This window comes from Stigmatopora nigra, chromosome 5 (assembly GCF_051989575.1).
Source record: "Stigmatopora nigra isolate UIUO_SnigA chromosome 5, RoL_Snig_1.1, whole genome shotgun sequence".
Lineage (NCBI taxonomy): Eukaryota > Metazoa > Chordata > Actinopteri > Syngnathiformes > Syngnathidae > Stigmatopora > Stigmatopora nigra.
In genome coordinates, this window is record NC_135512.1 from 2,888,350 (window position 1) to 2,907,527 (window position 19,178).

Consider the following 19,178-nt stretch of genomic DNA (forward strand, 5'->3'; position numbering starts at 1 on the left):
ATACGGTATTGTAATTTCATACAAATGTTTGTAGCGTATTTTTAGAGTGAAAGGCAAATAGGCGGCGCAAAATAAAGCCAACCCAAAAGAAGAAAGGTATCAAAATTTAAAACAAAATTAGAATTAAGTTTAGTGTAAGATTAGATTAAATTTATTTTTGAGTATGTCTGCATCGTAATCCAATTCCATTTAAATGTGTTTATGTTATGTTACGAGCACGTTGCCGTGCATAAACTCCTCCCACCCCCAAGTCACACTTGAGTATAAGTCCCATTTTTAAGGTCATATTTTATCTGTTCAAAAACCAAAAACAGTCATATGTAAAATCAACAATAATATAATGTCTAACTAACAAAGTAGTCATCTTTTAACTTTTTACATATAACCTTAAAAACAACACAATAAATGTCACTTTTGAGTATAAATCACACGCCAAGTAGTCCAGAAAATACAGTAATTATAGCTTTTAGTATTGCTGTAAAGTGCACATATGCATTACGTCACTGTCATAGGATTCAAAAGTTATTGGAAAAGACGGACCCCTGTTGGAAAAAGTATTCCCCCCTCCCCCATTTTGTTAACTGTACTGAACCCCTTGCTCTTTCTCTCCCTTGCAGGTGGCTCCTATGTCAGGCAGTCTAAATGGCGAGCTCCTCTTATCCTCTGGCCTCAGCAGCAATGCCGGCCTCCCCGAAACAGCCACGGCGCCCAAGCCCCTGGCGCGTGGGAGTATGTCAGTGGCGCCGGCTGACTATCCCGACCGTCCCGAGGTGACGTTACGTCGAGACGGTAACTCCTCCACCCTGCCGTTGAAGACCGAGGTGCCATTACACCTCTTCAGCACCACCAACCAGCAGCATAAATTATTGGGGGTGCAACAGCAGATCCCCACTAAGCTAGCCGCCCTGAGCTGCAGTAGCAGCAAAGGCAAAGGAGGGAAAAGTGGAAAAGCCTCGCAACGCACAGATAGCACTGGTAAGAAGCCAAACGCTATTTTTTGACACAATCAGCATCTAGCAAGGTGAACCACAGGACATCTTGTGATAAGATATTTGCCATGGGAACTTGTTTAAGTGAGCTAAGCACTTTGGAAGGATGGATAAACATTCTCACGGACTTTTTAGTTTCCCAGAATGCTAGTGACACATGGGGGTTATTTTGGGGAAGAAAATATCTTGTCATAAAACTAGTCAGAGAAACTCACGTGAACAAACAATTAATATAAAAAACATAAATGAATAAAAACAGAGATACACTTGGGTTATGGTGCTAAAGTTAATATAGTTGTTTTTAAATCAACATTTTCAATGAAGATAATTGCAGTTTTCAAGAAGAATTGACTTTTAGCATGGCAGCGTGCTCGTAACATAACATATTTTTTAATGAACTTGGATTACAATACACACACTCAAAAATACATTTAATTTAAATTTATACTAAACATAATTCTAATTTTGTTTTAAATTTTGATACCTTTCATGGCTCTATAAGCCCCGCCTCCACCCTGACTTTCAGATGCAACCTATCAAGGGTTGTTTGCTTTTGTCTTCCCTTCAAAATATTCCAAAAATAATGCACAAAAATGTCCTCACAATAAGATAACTTTACGACCACTTGCCAACAAGAAGTAGTATATACTCCTCTCGTATTAGCGAACAAGCTCCGCTATTCGCACTGACTAACGGCAAAATAAAAACACTAAAAAAATGTAAAGCTCCGCCCAGTGCTCATAGAGACATTAGACGAGAGAATTGTGACCAGAATGAAAGTGGCCATGATGTTCTTATGAGTAGCCTCTTATCTGCTCGTATATCAAAATTTGTCTCGTATCTCAAGGTAAATATCTGCTCAAACTTTTACTCTTATCTCAAATTGCTCTTATGTCGAGGTACTCTTATGTCAAGGTACTACTGTACCATATTTTGCAAATTTGAGGTCATTGTAGCCAAACAATATGGAATATAGATGGAAAAAATCGCTCTGGGGAATAAGTCACATTTTTATGGGGAAATTTGTTTGAAATCCACCGCCAAGAAATATTTCATCTTGAAGGGAGTTTTAAAATCATGTGGCGTGAAGGACTAAGTATGGAGACGTAGGATTTTTTTTCACTAGGTTTGGCTTAAAAACTTTGAAAACAACATGGTGACAGTTTGCTAACATTATCCACTGCAAAATTCTCTCTTAGCAATATATAGTGTTGGAATTTTATAAACATGTATTCCACGGATGAAAATTGCTTCTGGCTTCTCTCTTCCAATGTGAACTGATTTTGACAAATGGAGAAGCTGCTCTAGTGTGAAAGGCAGCTAAAAAGATGATCTCAGCCTATTCATCAAAGTCTTACTGGAAGAGTCCGGAATGAAGGCCTGTTGCTAGAAATGAGAATATAAACAGAGGTTGTCACATTTGCTTTTAGTCCAAAATGGGCCTCCCCAGTATTACTGGAAGTTCCCCTTGGTGTATTCTACTCGCTGTTAAAGTAGTTAAAAAGATATTTTTTATAAATTGGTGACTTTTTTTTTGACACCAAGCAGAAACATTTCAAATTCTTCTTGGGGAGGAAACTCAATGAAATAAGTACTCTTATTTTTTGGATGGTAATGACATTTTGGAGATATATTCTGCCATGTATATATATATATGTATGCTGATTTTTTTTAATTATCTTTGTCCCAGGGCTAATTAGATGTATTATTTGTGGTCTTAAATTGGTATTCCTCTATTACAAGTGGACAGATGAAGCTGAAATTTGGGAGGTATATTCTAGGTACGGAAGAACAGGGTTGATTCATTACAATGTGTATTGATACATTTACATATATTTATTAATTGCAGACTTATTGTTGCCTGTGGGTTCTCTGGAGGTTATAGTTCATTTTGGAATTGATGTATACCCAAGTGTCAAATCCTGCAAGATCACAATAGATTGTCAGGCTAGATTTAGAATCAAAATTGTTTAAAAATCTTTAAAAACTTTTTTTTTAATTAAAAAATTAAAAAAAATGAATAAATAGTGATCAGATTTTACTTAAAGTCAATTCACTAATAAAAAAAATGTCAAAAAAGATTAGCAAATGCAACTACAGTTAAAAAAACATCTTTGTTCACTAATATACACACCCACCCATCCACACATATATAAATGTAAAAAAAGACTATCAAATGCCACTACAGTTAAAAATAAACAAATTTGTTCACTAAAATACACACCCACCCAACCACACATGTATATAAATGTCAAAAAAAGAGTATCAAATGCAACTACAGTTAAAAAAAAGTTATCTTTGTTCACTAATATACACACCCACCCATCCACACACATATATATATATATATATAAATGTAAAAAAAGAGTATCAAATGCAACTACAGTTAAAAACAAACATCTTTGTTTACTAACATACACACCCACCCACCCACACATATATGTAAATGTCAAAAAAAAGAGTATGAAATGCAACTACAGTTAAAAACAAACATTTTTGTTTACTAACATACACACACACCCACTCACACATGTATATGTATGTATGTGTATATATTTTTTATACTACCAAGAAAAAACTCCTCAATAGCTGCACCCGAATCAATGAATTGAGAGTCCATTACTACGCCCTCAATTAAAAATAACTAAATACCCAGCTCACTATATTTCACTTTAGTTCTACAGGACAAAATACAACGACAGTCATTTTAATTCATGAATTTTATCATCCCACACAAAAAAACAAAGACATTCTCCTCTGCCCTCGTGAGTGATAACTAAACTATCAAACAACGTTATCTTTTAAGTGGCTTGTCAAAAACGGGTTCGTCCTTCAAATCGGCTCGGCCTCGCGCTTTATCAAATAATGAGAGACGCCGAGACGTCCAATTTGGGGGACGGAATCCAATGTCATATTAAAACTAGGCTTAATCTTCCTTCTCCTTTTCCCACAGCCTCAGTGGACATGAAGCAGATTCTCCCCCTGAAGCTGTCGGCGCGTGATGACAACGCCCTCAAAGCCAAGCGCTCGGTCAGCCCCCACCAACAACAACCGCCGCTGTCTGTATCCCCCCTGCCTCCCTCGTTCCATCATCACGGAGGTACAAACACACGCACTCGCTCATACGAAAAAAAACATGGCGGCTCTTTGAGTTTTACTCCCGCGTTTAAAGACCACACCCGTCTTTTGTTCCTCTTTAGACGTTTTTTTTTACATGTAAACATCCATTCGTTGGATATTAAATTTAGTGATTAATTTCACTGTGACAATCAGATGTGATGTTACAGGAATAATTAAAAAAATAGGAAGGGATTTAACCACTAAAAATGTGCCTTTTTTATCAAAGTAAGCAAAAGCAACAAAAGCCAATTCAGGATTAAAAATAGTAAGCGTTACTTGGAAGGTATTTGTGTTTTTCTTTAATGTTTTGTGTACTAGAGGATAAGAATTAAAGTAAAATAAATATTATCGCCAGGCTCAACAAAAAAAGCTTTTTTATGCGTTTAAGGTTAACATGTCCTTTTTTGGTAAAACGCTGTTTCGTAAAAAATAATAATAATAAACTGTCGTGATGTAGACGTTTTTTTGATAAACTATTTTAATGATAGAAGTGTAGTTTTGGGCTCAATATTATGAATATTTTATTACTCACAATGATAAGGATCAATGAAACTATCCAATGCAGTCTTCCCTCGTTTATCGCGACTTCACTTATCACGAATTCACTAATTTCTGAATTTTTGGAATTATTTAAAAATATTTATAGATTTTTTAAAGCTTATAAAAATGTGAAAATCCATGCTGAAACTCTTAAGCAGGAATCCACTCTTGCTACTAAGACTCAGCAATGAAGAAATGAAGGTAGTTATAATTGGGATGACCCTACTTTGCGATTTTTCAATTTTGCGGCCATGTTTGGTCTACATTAGCCGTGGTATTTGAGGGATTACTGTGGATTTTTGTTTATTGGAGCCAAACCAACACTTTTACAGGTTGGTTCCACTATAAAATAAGTAAATAAAAATGAAGGGAAAGGTTTTATTTTTATCAAATCACAAATACAGCATATGGGCCTTTAGTGTCATCAAAAAACACAATTTTGGGCGTTCTCAAAGCGACCTTTTGCCAAAGACATGTTGCCACTCTGCCAAGAATCCACCCGGCAACGGCAGTAAACAGACAATTTAAAAGTCCTTTGTTACGTGCCCTTAAAATGGCATCCCCAAAAAACGATAGCCAACAGATCCATTCCACCTCGACCGAGTTCGACGAAAGTTGACTCTTAATTCTTCAAACCATCAGATCACCAACAAAATCCATCCGACGCTTCCGGGCCCGATTCCCAAAGCGGTCTTAATAGCGGCAACCACCCGGCAACTATCCAGAAACCCCCCATGGCACCCCTTCCGCCAACTTGCGCCCACTCTCAGACCACCACACCCTTCCAATTCCCAACTCACATGCCGCTGCAAAGCTTCGGCCTGGGCCACGGCACGCCGCTTCCTCCCTACGACGTCAACACGGAAGACCTCAACAAAGAAGATGTCATTTTCTTCTAAAAACCTTGACGTACGCTAAGACTCACAACACATGGTGGTCTCCTTTTTCACTTTTTTAGCTAGCTTTGAAACTTAAACAAAAGCACCGCAAGCGTGCTGACCTCCAGATCTTTGAAGACGAGACCGCCAGGTGTTGAAGCGAGAAAAAAAAACAACTTAGCACGCGTTGCGGCAGGAAACCTCAATGGATGAACCGCAAAGTGTTTGATGGTTCATTTGCACACTGTAAAACTCTCATTCCTGACTCTTGAATGAGCCTTTATGGTTCTTAATTTTTAATAGTTTGTACAGATGTCCAACTCTTTAGGCTGGATCATTCCCTTTTGTTTTTAATTACGCTTTTAGGGAACATTTTATTACGCAATCAGGTGCAGGCACGCAAATGAACTCGTTAGCACACCTTGACTCACAGCCATTTCATTTTTTATTCCCTGCCCTTCTACATCAAGTCTGTTTTTAATTGTCTTGATGCTGTTTAAGTATCCCAGCTGGATTTTTTCGCCCGCCAATCAACTTCAAGTGGAGACATCCCCGCTTTCAAAATGTTGAACAAAATAGAGATTTTTTTGGGGCATTTTTTATAGCGGAATTTCAAACTCCGTTTAGTTCACAGTCAAAATGTTGAACAAAATAGATTTTTTTTTTGGACATTTTTTATAGCGGAATTTCAAACTGTTTAGTTCACAATCAAAATGTTGAACAAAATAGAGAAGAGATTTTTTATGGGACATTTTTTACAGCGGGATTTCAAACTCAACCCATATTAATGCCAACTAAATCTCATAAAAGTCAAACCCGTTTATTTTTTTTCAACCTCTCACCATAGAAGGCGCTAGAGAGAATCGTTTGGACGCCCCAAGGAGCCACGTTTGGCCGGTGAGCCACATGTTTGGCATTTGAATGGACATACTACCTTAAAAAGCTAGCATATACGACTACTCTGGCCCCCTGATTGATATTTTTGACTCGCCGCCTTAAGGAAAAATACTTTCCTGTACTGTCATTGTCTCTTGCCGAGACTCGTAGTCGCGGGACAGAACCTGAAGGTCATCTCCAAACTGTTTTTCAATACATTCTTCACTCGTTTCCACTTCCAGTCTTCCTTTTTCGCTCAATAGTCACGAAGGAGTCACCCCCTCATGTCCATGATGGTGGTTTTTCAGTTTTTTTTTTCTAGAAAATACATACGGTGTCAAAACGCGCTTTTATTTATGGCCCGTAAGGTACGGCAAATTGGAAAAGTGGGCGGTTACAAAAAGCCGATTGATTGTCGTCCAATTATAACCTTTTAACTTAAGCAGAATTGCATTAGTCGGGTGTAAATATTGTTTAGATTTGTGTACATATGTTGTTTTTTGTGCTAGTATGGCATTTACAATTGAATGAGTTAGCAACACTTTTTTTTCAGATTGTTAATAGATGTTCCTCAGTTTTTTTTTTTGTTTTTTTTCCCCCAAATTTCTTTAAAATGTGTTTATGTAGCATTTAAAATCAGCCATGCTGCCTGCTATTTTACTTTTATTTCTTTATTATTTGTTGGGTACCAATACGAGAATGTAGCAAAATTTAGCGTATCCCACTCAACCAAAGAATTACTCAAAAAATCCTGGTTTTTATGCACAATTTTTTTGAATTTTATTACTTTTGAAAGTTTAAAAAAAAACATTTACACAAATTAGGGCTCTTAAATCATTTAGTCAGTTAATCAATTTCAAATGAATCAACTTTTTAGAAGAAAAAAATGGTAATGGCAAAATAATTTTGAAAAAAAATATTAAAAAACCTTACTAAAAATGAAAATAATTATAAATGAGGTCAGATTAATTTAGTTAAAAAATAATCATGTGAAAACAAGTGAAGTCGGTAAATATTTTGCTTTGGAAATTTAAAAAAACAAAAAATAAAGATAACCTTAAAAAATACCTTATTTTGAATGGTTTGACCACCGTCCTTGAAAAGCTTGATTTATTCTTAAAAAAAAACATTCAATTGGATTGAAATATTTAGAAGTAAATAACGAGAAGAAAAACTCACCCTCGTTGTCAAATGTTATTTTCCTTAATTATGATTGACAGTCTCAATTTGACGTGCTATTTGGAAGTGGAAAAACAAACCAAAGCAGCAAAGTTTTTGCTGAACTCTTACAGACGGCAATGTGGAAAATAATTTATCACTCCAAAATGATGGAAACAATTGCCACACTGTTTGGAAAATAGCATCATTTCGAAAATATTTGAGTACTTTTTAACATATGTTTACTTTTCAGTCCACGTTTGAGCTCAGAATTCTTTTGAACTGCTACAAAACTGCTGCTTTTTTTGAAGAATTTGTTAATCATTTGACACGTTTTACATCCACAGATCAATTCTAACATGTTAGCATGGATTTTGCTTAAATGTGGGTACAAAGTACAAAAAAGTAAGTTTGACATTTGCAGAGCTGCCAAATACTACAAATCATACGTAGTTTTTTAACGTTTAAATCGGCATTTTGCATCAAAACTACCAAAAAAAATTAAAAATTGTGTTTTTGTTGCGTTTTTTTTTTAGGCATGAAAAAAAATTAAGATTTTGAATTTTTTTGGGTGTTTTTGGCTGGCCATTTTAACCTACCATAACAATTCATTTAAAAACACATTATATTCTAAATAAGTTTTGCAAGTTTAAAAAAGCTAAAACCAAAATGCGATTAATAGTTGACTTGCTGTTTTGTATTTTCATTTTTTTTTCAAGAATTAACTATTGAAAAAAGGGAATATTTTAGAAAATAGAATAATATTGACCTTTATTTCTGTAAAAAGGCTCACAAAATCTCTAAAACTTTCTCCAAAATATGATTTTTGACATTTGACAGCTCTGCATTTGCGATGAAAAAAAGTCAATTTGTAGCTGTGTACACTTTAAATCCTCAATTTCAGTTTTTTTGTCATTTTTTTGTGTTGGACCTCTTAACATGTGAATAATTGAACTTTTTCAGCCAATTTTTACACTAGTCACTTTGGATAGTAGCATACTTGACGGGCAAAATGAATTCTTCTACAAGGCGTATTTTTTATTATAACTTTGTATCTTTACCAACAGGCCGTCTTATCGCATTTTTAGCCCATAAAAAAAAACACTTTTTGTATCATTTTTATTTCCTCACTGCAAAAAAAATGTTAGAGTAACATGTGGATACAGACTGCTGCCTTAGAGGAGTTTTAGTATTAAAACAAAAAATGTGCTGAAATATTGCGCTGTTATTGTTTCCCCTATTAATATATGTCATCAAATCGTGTAATGTCTCTATGAGCACTGGGCGGAGCTATACATTTTTTTCAGTGTTTTTATTTTTCTCGTTAGTCAGTGTGAATGGTGGAGCTTGTTCGCTAATACTAGAGGAGTATATACTACTTCTTGTTGGCAAGTGGTAGTGCGTTATCCTATTGTGAGGACGTTTGTGTGCATTATTTTCGGAATATTTTGAAGGGAAGACAAAAGCAAACAATCCTTAATAGGTTGCATCTGAAAGTCAGGGTGGAGGCGGGGCTTATAGAGCATAGAAAGGTATCAAAATTTCAAACTAAATTAGAATTAAGTTTAGTGTAAAGATAGATTGGATTTATTTTTGAGTGTCTGCATTGTAATCCAAGTTCATTTAAATTTATTTATGTTATGTTACGAGCACGTTGCCGTGTAAAATGGGAAACGTTCCAGATCGGTTTTACCCAAAAAAACATACTTTAAAAAAAAATCCTTACACAATTTAAAATGATCAAAAAACATCTAAATTACGAGTAATGTATAAATTGACAGATATAAAATATCTAAGTTAAGTTAAGTACCGTATTTTCACGACCATTAGGCGCACCCTCATTGAATGACATTTTTTCCATATATAAGGCGCACTGTATTAAAAGGCGCACTGTCTATTTTGGAGAAAATTTAAGACTTATAAGTGCGCCTTATAGTTGTGCAAATACGGTAATTGCTATTGACTTCCAGGTATGAAGCACTCACTCACTACACAGTCACCTCTAGAGCCAGCCATTGTTGATGTTTTGGATTGTTTTGTATAAAATCTTGCAGTGGGGGAGGAGCTATATGATGGAAGATTTTGTAAACTAAGATGGCTGATCTGCATATTTAACAGTATTGTTTCAGTTCAGGCGTTTTTGTTTTTTTTAATATCCGAAACTGGCGGTTTTTTGGTTTTCTGTTTTTTCCATATATAAGGCGCACTGTCTATTTTGGAGAAAATTTAAGACTTTTAAGTGCGCCTTATAGTCGTAAAAATACGGTAAGTGCAACCATTGTACATCATTACTTTGGAATACCTGAAAATAATCTGACCACACACTAACTATAACATAGACTTGTGTGTAAATGCATGTGTGGGTGTGTTGTTTTTGTGTGTGTGTATATGTGTCTCTTGTGTTAATGTGACTCTTCTTTGTTGGTTTTACTGTGTGTTTGTGGGGTGACGTATATTTGCGTTTGTGTCTGTTAAGTATGTCTGTATTTTTGTTTGTTAGCGTGCTTGTTTTTAGTGTTTTTGCCGGAAAGACACTGCGGTAGTGACTTATTTTTCTTTTCTTTCTTTCTTGCATTGTCTGCTATCATTAGTGGCTTTCCTTTTTGATTCCTCTCCACTGTTATTATTCCAGACTGTTTCCTCCCTGAAGGGACGCTGTAGATTCCTCGCCGTCTCTTTCGGCCCGTTAGGACCATTTCATGCTGTCCAGTCTGCGTGTCTTTACGCTTAGATGACCTCCGGCTAAACATTTTACCAAAAAAATGTAAAAAAAAATATTCGCACAAAGCCTCCCAAGTCAATGAATGACTCAAAGTATACCAGAATCTGACGACATTATTGTCACACGACTGGAAAAATAAGATGACCTCTGATTTCGTCATTTAACCTTTAACTAATCCATTTTGACTGGGAGCTAATACATTGTGGCAAAGGTGTCAAAGTGGCGGCCTGGGGGCCGAATCTGGCCCGCCGCATCATTTTGTGTGGCCCGGGAAAGTAAATGAGTGCCGACTTTCTGTTTTTGGATCAAATTAAAATGAAGAGTATAGATTTGTATTACATTTCCTGATTTTCCCTCTTTTAAATCAATAATTGTATTTTTTTAAACTATTTTTTCTTGTGTTTTTGGTTTAAAAATCAAAACTATATATACATATACTACATATACTACATATACTACATATACTACATATACTACATATACTACATATAATACATATACTACATATACATATACTACATATACTACATATACTTCATATACATATACTACATATACATATACTACATATACATATACTACATATACATATACAAATAATACATATACTACATATACTACATATACATATACTATATATACATATGTACATATACTACATATACATATACTACATATACTACATATACTACATATACATATACTACATATACATATACTACATATACATATACTACATATACATATACTACATATACATATACTACATATACATATACTACATATACTACATATACATATACTACATATACTACATATACTACTTATACTACATATACTACTTATACTACATATACTACATATACTACATATACTACATATACTACATATACTACATATACATATAATACATATACTACATATACATATGCTACATATACATATGCTACATACACATATACACACATATACATACATATACATTTTTTATTTTATTTATATATATTTTTTGGAAAAGTTAGAAAACCACTGGCTTAGTGCATCTGGCCCAACTTGAAATGATATTTTCAATGGCTCCACTTAATCCACAATCGGAAGGATTTCAACCCTCGGGCCAGCCTCGCCTCTTTACATCAAAGCTATCCGGCAAACCGCCGTGGAATTCCGAGGAATTTGGTGTCACACAGTTAGCGGGGAGCGATTCCACGTTGGGGAGCCGCAAAGTTAAACAAACTGATGCGCCGCAGAGACAGACGCACACAAAACCTCCCTGAAGGCCTCCAAAAAAATGTCTCAGTTGGCTTTTTCAGCAGTATTTGCGTTTTTCAGGCACTTTGACACCCACAAAAGAATTATTTAATATATTCCTCTCTACCAAAAACGCAATAAGAAAAATATACAATTTGACTACCCAAGAAGACTATGGTGGTAAAGTCAACAAATGAATTAATATTGGTAACAGTATAAAAAATGGTCGTCTAGATGTCTTCATTTTCCAAAGATAGTCTTTTTAATAATTTGCAAAGTCATTTTAAGTTATTTTATCCTGATTAAATTGATTTAGGGTAAGTCTTAGTTTTTATTTTTTATCTAGAAAAACTTTAATGTCAATTACACATTTACAATTATGTAAAATTATCAGTTTGTATACTATTTACATTTGTAAACACTCGTATTTTGTACATATTTTTTTATTTAATGAATGACAAGATCGTAAAACATTGCCATTTACTAAAATTGTTTTTTTTTAATTAATTTTAGCGACAAAATCCTGATTTTTCTAGATTTTTTTCCACATTTTGTCTCATAGTTCAAGTTTCTACTATTTAAAATATCAGGCATCTCATCTTAAGCTAATTTACACGATTAATCATCACTAAATCCTTTTTTTAGGTTTTTTAAATGTCCAATTTACTTCTAAAAACAAATTCCTAGAATAATTAACACTCCTTAATTGAAACAACCTTAAATACAACTCTAAAGAAACATTTAATGAGCCACAATTTTATTTAGGTTGTCATTTTTTGCAGTGTGCATAACCCCATACACTTCTTTAACCATAAAACATTGCTTAAAATCGCTCATTATCTCCAACTCTTACATTTTTAATCCCATTAATCTAAAAAGAAATCCATTGTTAGTCTAAGACTTCACCAAAAAAAAAAAAAAAAAATGCAAAGTGTGAATTCCCACAAGCCCTTAAGAAGAACGCTAAAAAAAATGTTGCAGTGAGTTAAAAGGAAATGCCTTGGGGGAGACTTATAGTACACGCCTTCATTTTAGGACAATATAAACTGTACTTTTTGACAGATGTGTCATATTTCTTTTTATTATACCTCCGGGTTAAGGATTCCTGACTAATTAATCAAGGTTGTTTATGACGGAATGTTCCAGATGGATGTTTTATCTCAAATATTTGCCACACATACTAAAGATCTATTGTTCTAAACCTAGTTTGTCGTTTTATCGCTAATCTTCAAGGTGATGCCACAAAGATAACTCAAAAATGTCTCCTAGCGACACACCTTATATAATATAAACCGGTCTTTTTTACAACAAACACAAACTGTAGATAAGGACTTTTTTGTACAGTGTTGTCATTTAGAACCGGTTTTCTTTTCATGAAGCAATAAGTGTTACATATTAATGGGATTTAAAAAGAAAAAAATGTATTGCCGGATGTTATCATGTGAGTTCAAATGCCGGTCTTTGTTCGTCTTTTATGTGGAGGGAAGAAAAGAAGCCGAACATCATAAAAAGAAGGTTTAAAGATTATTATTGTTGCTAAACGTGAGGGAGGAGATTCTAGTGTGTCAAAGTGGCGGCTCTGGGGCCAAATGTGGCACGCTACATCATTTTGTGTGGCCCGGAAATTAAATAATGAGAGCCGACTTTCTGTTTTAGGATCAAATTCAAATGAAAAGTATAGAAGTGTATTAAATTTCCTGATTTTTCCCCTTTTAAATCAATAATTGTCATTTTTTAATGATTTTTTGTTTAGTTTTTTTTTGTTCAAATTTTTTGGGGGAAAATCTAAATTATATATTTAAAAATAGATAAAATATACTTTTGGTTTAGATCTATACAAAATTGAAGATTCAGGGATTTTAATCCATTTATATATTTTTTTAAATCGTTTTTTAATCATTTTTTTCTGCTTTTAGTTCAAAAATTATTTTGGAAAATCTGAAAATATATTTAAAAAAAAATCTAAAATAAACATTATTTTAGATCTATAAAAAAAACTGAATATTCAGGCCTTTTAATCCAGTTCTTTTAATTCATTTATAAAAAAAAAAATCTAAATTTTATATCAAAAATGGTCCCGCCCACATGAAATCAAGTTGACCAACCCGAGTCTGACACCCTTGTTTTAGTCAGTGGCGCCGGGGGTACAGTTTGGAATGCAACTTCATTTTATTTAAAAAAATATTCTTAAAGTTATAGCTTTAAAAAGCCTTATGGGAGAATGCCATTATCAATCAACCAATGGTGAGCTCCGTTCTATATCTCGTCTAGGATGGATGTCACAGCTTTGTAGGCCAAGTTAACAAACTTTGCTATTCATTTAACAATGATAATAAATAATTTTAGCTATGTAAGGTAAGTAAAATTCAATAAATGTCTTTGTGGATGCTGTCAATGTACTACCAAATTATATATTACATATTTCCTCTGTTGAAAATGTATGTTTATATGATCTTTGCTAATATTGTTGTCTTTACTTTAGCTACTGTCTCTTCCGATTATTATGCAATAATGGTGAGATAACTCGACCAATCCAAAAGGGAATGGTTGTGTACTTCATTACTGCGATACTTCTTCATTTTGGGGCTTCAACAACAACAGCAAAATTTGTACAAGAAAAATGTTTTTCAAATTTGGCGAAGAGGACTTTGACGAAAGCTCCAATAACCTGTAAGTACAGAACTTTAAGTATTTTATTTATTTATAGATGTTAATATATGATATTCTTTTTATATGTTTGTAACTGTGATATTTGATCAATACACATCTTGGTAAGTGTATTTACTAGATTATATGTGACAAATGAGGGATTAGTGCAAGGGTTTCAGGTTATATATAGTATTTTTTTTTAGAAATGGAGTAAAAGAACTGGATTAAAAGCTCTGAATATTCATTTTTTATAGATCTAAAACAATGTTTATTTTAGCCTTTTTTCCATATATTTTTAGATTTTACCAAATTATTTTTGAACTAAAACACAGAAAAGATGATTAAAAAATGACAATTATTGATTTAAAAGATGGTAAATCTGGAAATGTAATATACCTCTATACTCTTAAGATTTTCCCTTCAAAGTAACACATTTGTATTTAATTTTGTATTTAAAACATTTGTATATATTGGTGAATCGATTAAAAGAACTGGATTTAAATCCCTAAATATTCAGTTTTTTATAGATCTAAAACAATGTTTATTTTAGATTTTTTATATTTATATTTTTTGATTTTACTAAATGATTTTTGAACTAAAAACACAGAAAATTGATTAAAAAATGACAATTATTGATTTAAAATGGGAAAAATCAGGAAATTTAATATACATCTATACTCTTCATTTTAATTTGATCCTAAAACAGGAAGTCGGCACTCATCATTTACTTTCCCTGGCCACACAAAATGATGCATTGGGCCATATTTAGCCCCGGGCCGCCACTTTGACACATGGATTAGTGTATATCGCTCTTGACTGCAGTACCGTTTTTGTCCACCACAATATAAATGTCTCAGTATCTCCCGATTTGATTGTTATAGCATTACTTGACTCATTGGCTTTTTTACGATAGATGACCATCAATGGCACTGAAATTGGATCTTTTACTGCCACACCTTGGCGTTTTATCCACGGTAACAGCACCAAACACTCTTATGAAAATGATTTTGACATTTCTGGAAGTATAAAAAACTCGGGTATGTTTTCAATCCATTCTCGTAAGTAAGTGTTGACGAATGTCAACGTTCTGAAACAATTACAGCAACCACCGCGTTGGACGATTAAGCCAGCTGTCCGCAGTCTTAAGCTTTTTCCATCTGCTTTTCAGCGTGGGAGGTCCTCTGTGGGATTTTTTTTTGTTTCAAAGAACCTCTCAGATGCGCGCACTCATTTTTTTTTAGGACCTGGAGTCAAACACGCTAGGGGTGCCAAGTCAAATAGCCTCCTGGCATTGTACACGGAAAATATTCCCCTAAGTGAGAAAGTGAAGATGTGGGTAAGTTTGCCTTTGGTAAGAGAAGCCCCCCAAAAACAAGCAGCGTTTTTGTATAAAGTTTTGCCCTCAAACTTGAGTTTTAGTTGGATTTTTTTTAAATAAGGGATAGTACATATTAATGAGCACATATCTAAATATGTATGATTTTAGCTAAATGCTAATTTTTATCTTTAATCTCTTGTGTAGGTTGAAAATAAACGATGACGCGTAATAGGCCCATGTAGCATAGTTTTAGGCTTTTTAAATGATTAGCTAATATATTGTGGTGGACAAATACGGTACTGCAGGTTTTAGAGACGGGAGTTCATGTATGTTAATTGGTATTGAGTTCCAGGTATGAAGGTGCTTTGGCTAATTTTAGCATTTAATTTTGAAGGAAACTACACATTCACCTCTAGAGCCAGCCCTTGTTTTTTTTGTTGGGTTTTTTTGTATAAAATCTTGTAGTGGAGGAGGAGCTTTTTCTTGGTATGAAGGTGCTTTGTCTTGGTATGAAATTGCTATGGCTGAATGCACTATTTTAGAAGGGAACTACACATTCACCTCTAGAGCCAGCCCTTGTTTTTTTGTTGTTTTTTTTGTATAAAATCTTGCAGTGGAGGAGGAGCTTTGTCTTGGAAGATTTTATAAACTAAGGTTGCATCTGTATACTTAGTAGTAGTATTGTTCCAGTTCAGGCATTTGTGTTTTATTTTAGTTTTTTGTTTAAATCTGACATTGAGTGTTTTTCGCTTTTTGGTTCAATAAGTTCAGAGCTTGCTTATAAAAGGCTTCAATTGGTTTTAGTGTTGTTTTGCAAGATGGCCAACTTGTTAGGAAGTAAGTTATCTGGTGTCAAAATTGAATTTTTCTAATTTTGCGTTAGATTGTTTCTAATGACAATAATGATAATTTATTTATTTGTCGTTTAAAGACTGGTTAAAATTCAACTGTAATTCCTAGATATTTAAATACTTGTTGGAGAAATGGCTTTTTTTGGGAAGGTTGATGCTCACATTTGGTCATCTACGCCCCTAAAGGTGCCCTCGTTGAAGATTTGTTGTCCTTTTGCAAGACCGACATCTTCAAAAGTCACTAGCGAATGCCACGTAAAAGACCCGGCGTCAACAGGACGCCAAAACCATAAACATTGAAATGGAGCAGTCAATGGACAATAAAATGGCGAGTGTGCCCACTTCCTTCTTTTGTGGCATAGTAGATGGGTAGTTGTGTAGTCTGTCTCTATACGGGAGGACGGAAGGTGGGTGGGTCGGGGTGGGAGGGGGGGGGGGGTTGAAAGCGAAAACCCACACTGATTTAGGAGCCGAGTTGGCAATGCTCAATGACTCTCTTGTTGCTTTATTAGGGGAGTAGGAAGGAGCTAACCCAAGGACAAAGAAAACGCTAAAAGCTCTCTTTCCACTGAGCCTTCAGGTTTGGGTTCAATTCTGTACAGTATGCATTTTTATTCCCCCCAGAAATCTATCCTTCTGTTTTTTATCCGCCAATGCTGGGCCGGTCTGGGCCAAGTCATAGGACTGCCATTTTGAAAGGGAGGCCGAGACTTTGTTGGCACTCAGGGGTAGTTGGACAATTGGTAGCCCGGACGTTTGGTCGCCCGGGACGTTTGGTCGCCCGGGACGTTTGGTCGCCCGGGACGTTTGGTCGCCCGGGACGTTTGGTCGCCCGGGACGTTTGGTCGCCCGGGACGTTTGGTCGCCCGGGACGTTTGGTCGCCCGGGACGTTTGGTCGCCCGGGACGTTTGGTCGCCCGGGACGTTTGGTCGCCCGGGACGTTTGGTCGCCCGGGACGTTTGGTCGCCCGGGACGTTTGGTCGCCCGGACGTTTGATCGCCCGGGATGTTTGGTTGCCCGGACGTTTGACAACATGAGTTTACTGTTGAAACCAGCTCTCAAAATTATATACATGAGAGTTTTTTATTTTAATATCTACTGTTGAAACCAGCTCTCAAAATTATATACATAAGAGTTTAATATTTTAATATCTATTGTTGAAACCAGCTCTCAAAATTATATTTGTGTGGATGGCCAAACGTCTGGGTGACCAAACGTCTGGGTGACCAAACGTCTGGGTGACCAAACGTCTGGGTGACCAAACGTCTGGGTGACCAAACGTCTGGGTGACCAAACGTCTGGGTGACCAAACGTCTGGGTGACCAAACGTCTGGGAGACCAAACGTCTGGGTGACCAAACGTCTGGGAGACCAAACGTCCGGGAGACCAAACGTCCGTTCCAATATTGTATGAAATATATGAAAAAAAGAAAATAAAAACATGGCAATTATTTAGGATGTTAAAATGAATTGCAATCACCCTCTAAAAAAATAATCGCCTAAATCACCAAAAGAATAGAAGCATTTGTTTATTATATGAAATTTGATATATGATATTTACAAACAGTATTGATCAAAACAGTAGAATGGCACAATCTCTTCTTTAACTGAATTTAAAGTAGACAATTTTAGCAGATGTGTCCAGTATCATCAGAAGAGAACTTAGACTAAAACAAATTTTTATCAAAATAAAAACCTATTTTAACATTTTGTGACAATTTGCAAAAACATTTTTTACTCTTTTTGAAGGCCGAATGTGAAGTACTTAATTGCTAATCCTTTATGAGTCAAAACTATAAGGAAATTCCGACAATAGACCTTATTAAAACATGTTCCTAGTACTATTCTCTTAGTAAACAGAGTCACCATTTTCCCACCAGATAATTATCTATTCTCATCAAACAATTGTGAACACTTTCCAGAGAATTTAAGGTGTGTCACTAAATTTCCGCTCCGTTGCCAAAAATAACAACAACACAATGTCATGTTTAACATTGTCATTTTCGTAATGGCATTAAAATTAGGATCCAAAAAACCCTAAAACTTTAAGAATCTATTTCCCATTATTTCAGCAGTCTTTAGCATTCCATTGTTTAAAAATATCCGCATCCACCCACCCACGGTAAATCTCGCATAAATTAAGTCTTTCCTCCTTTTAATGAAGTCATCTGCTTAAAAGAAACCAAACAATGACTCACATTGAAATCTATTGGTCATTTTCCAAAGCTTTCAAGGCTGAGAAAATGCATTAAATAGAAAAATACAGTCATATATCATCAAATCCATTGTAAACAAAAAAATGGTGCTCTAGTCAAAACCTGTTCCACCACTCTATTGTTCCAAAATGCATCCATTTCCTTGTCCTCTCGTCTTCTTTTGTGTCTGTCACCCACCTACCTGACTTCTTTAGATTTTTACGTTTTCTTAGTTAGTCCGTCAGGACAACGGAAGCAGCGTCTCGATCAGAAATAGCAACAAACCTCTCTACCCCGAGTCTTAGACTGCTTCCCAGCGCATAAATCATTCATTGTTTGGATCCAAGCGAGGCTCAGTCTTCCATCTTTTGCTATGCGGAGTATATCAAAAGCAGAAGAAGCCTTGCGTTAAAAGGTCTTGGACCTCTATTAGAATTGGTATTTTGTCATAGAAACTGATGTTAAAATATGAAAGGGTGAAGCTTATTTTCAGTTTTTGGGATTAGTCGTTTTTTGTATGAATATGTAAGATAGTGGAACCTGAAAATGACTTTTTTTGGCATGGTTTGGTTGGGGTTTGGGTAAAGGCAAGGGTTTTTGATTTGGTTTTTGGCGAAAGTTTTATCTCTGGTTG

General features: G+C 35.1%; 1 protein-coding gene across 1 annotated transcript in view; it reads left to right on the top strand.

Annotated features, from left to right (window-relative positions):
* The window catches only part of arhgef18b (rho/rac guanine nucleotide exchange factor (GEF) 18b), a 37,622-nt gene extending 28,863 nt beyond the window's left edge, over positions 1-8,759 (top strand). Inside the window, exons 30-32 of the mRNA XM_077717551.1 lie at positions 618-975; positions 3,943-4,089; positions 5,292-8,759. Coding sequence (XP_077573677.1) covers positions 618-975; positions 3,943-4,089; positions 5,292-5,548 — 762 coding nt within the window. The 3' untranslated portion in view covers positions 5,549-8,759. The remainder of the gene's footprint in view (positions 1-617; positions 976-3,942; positions 4,090-5,291) is intronic.
* Positions 8,760-19,178: the final 10,419 nt, after the last annotated feature.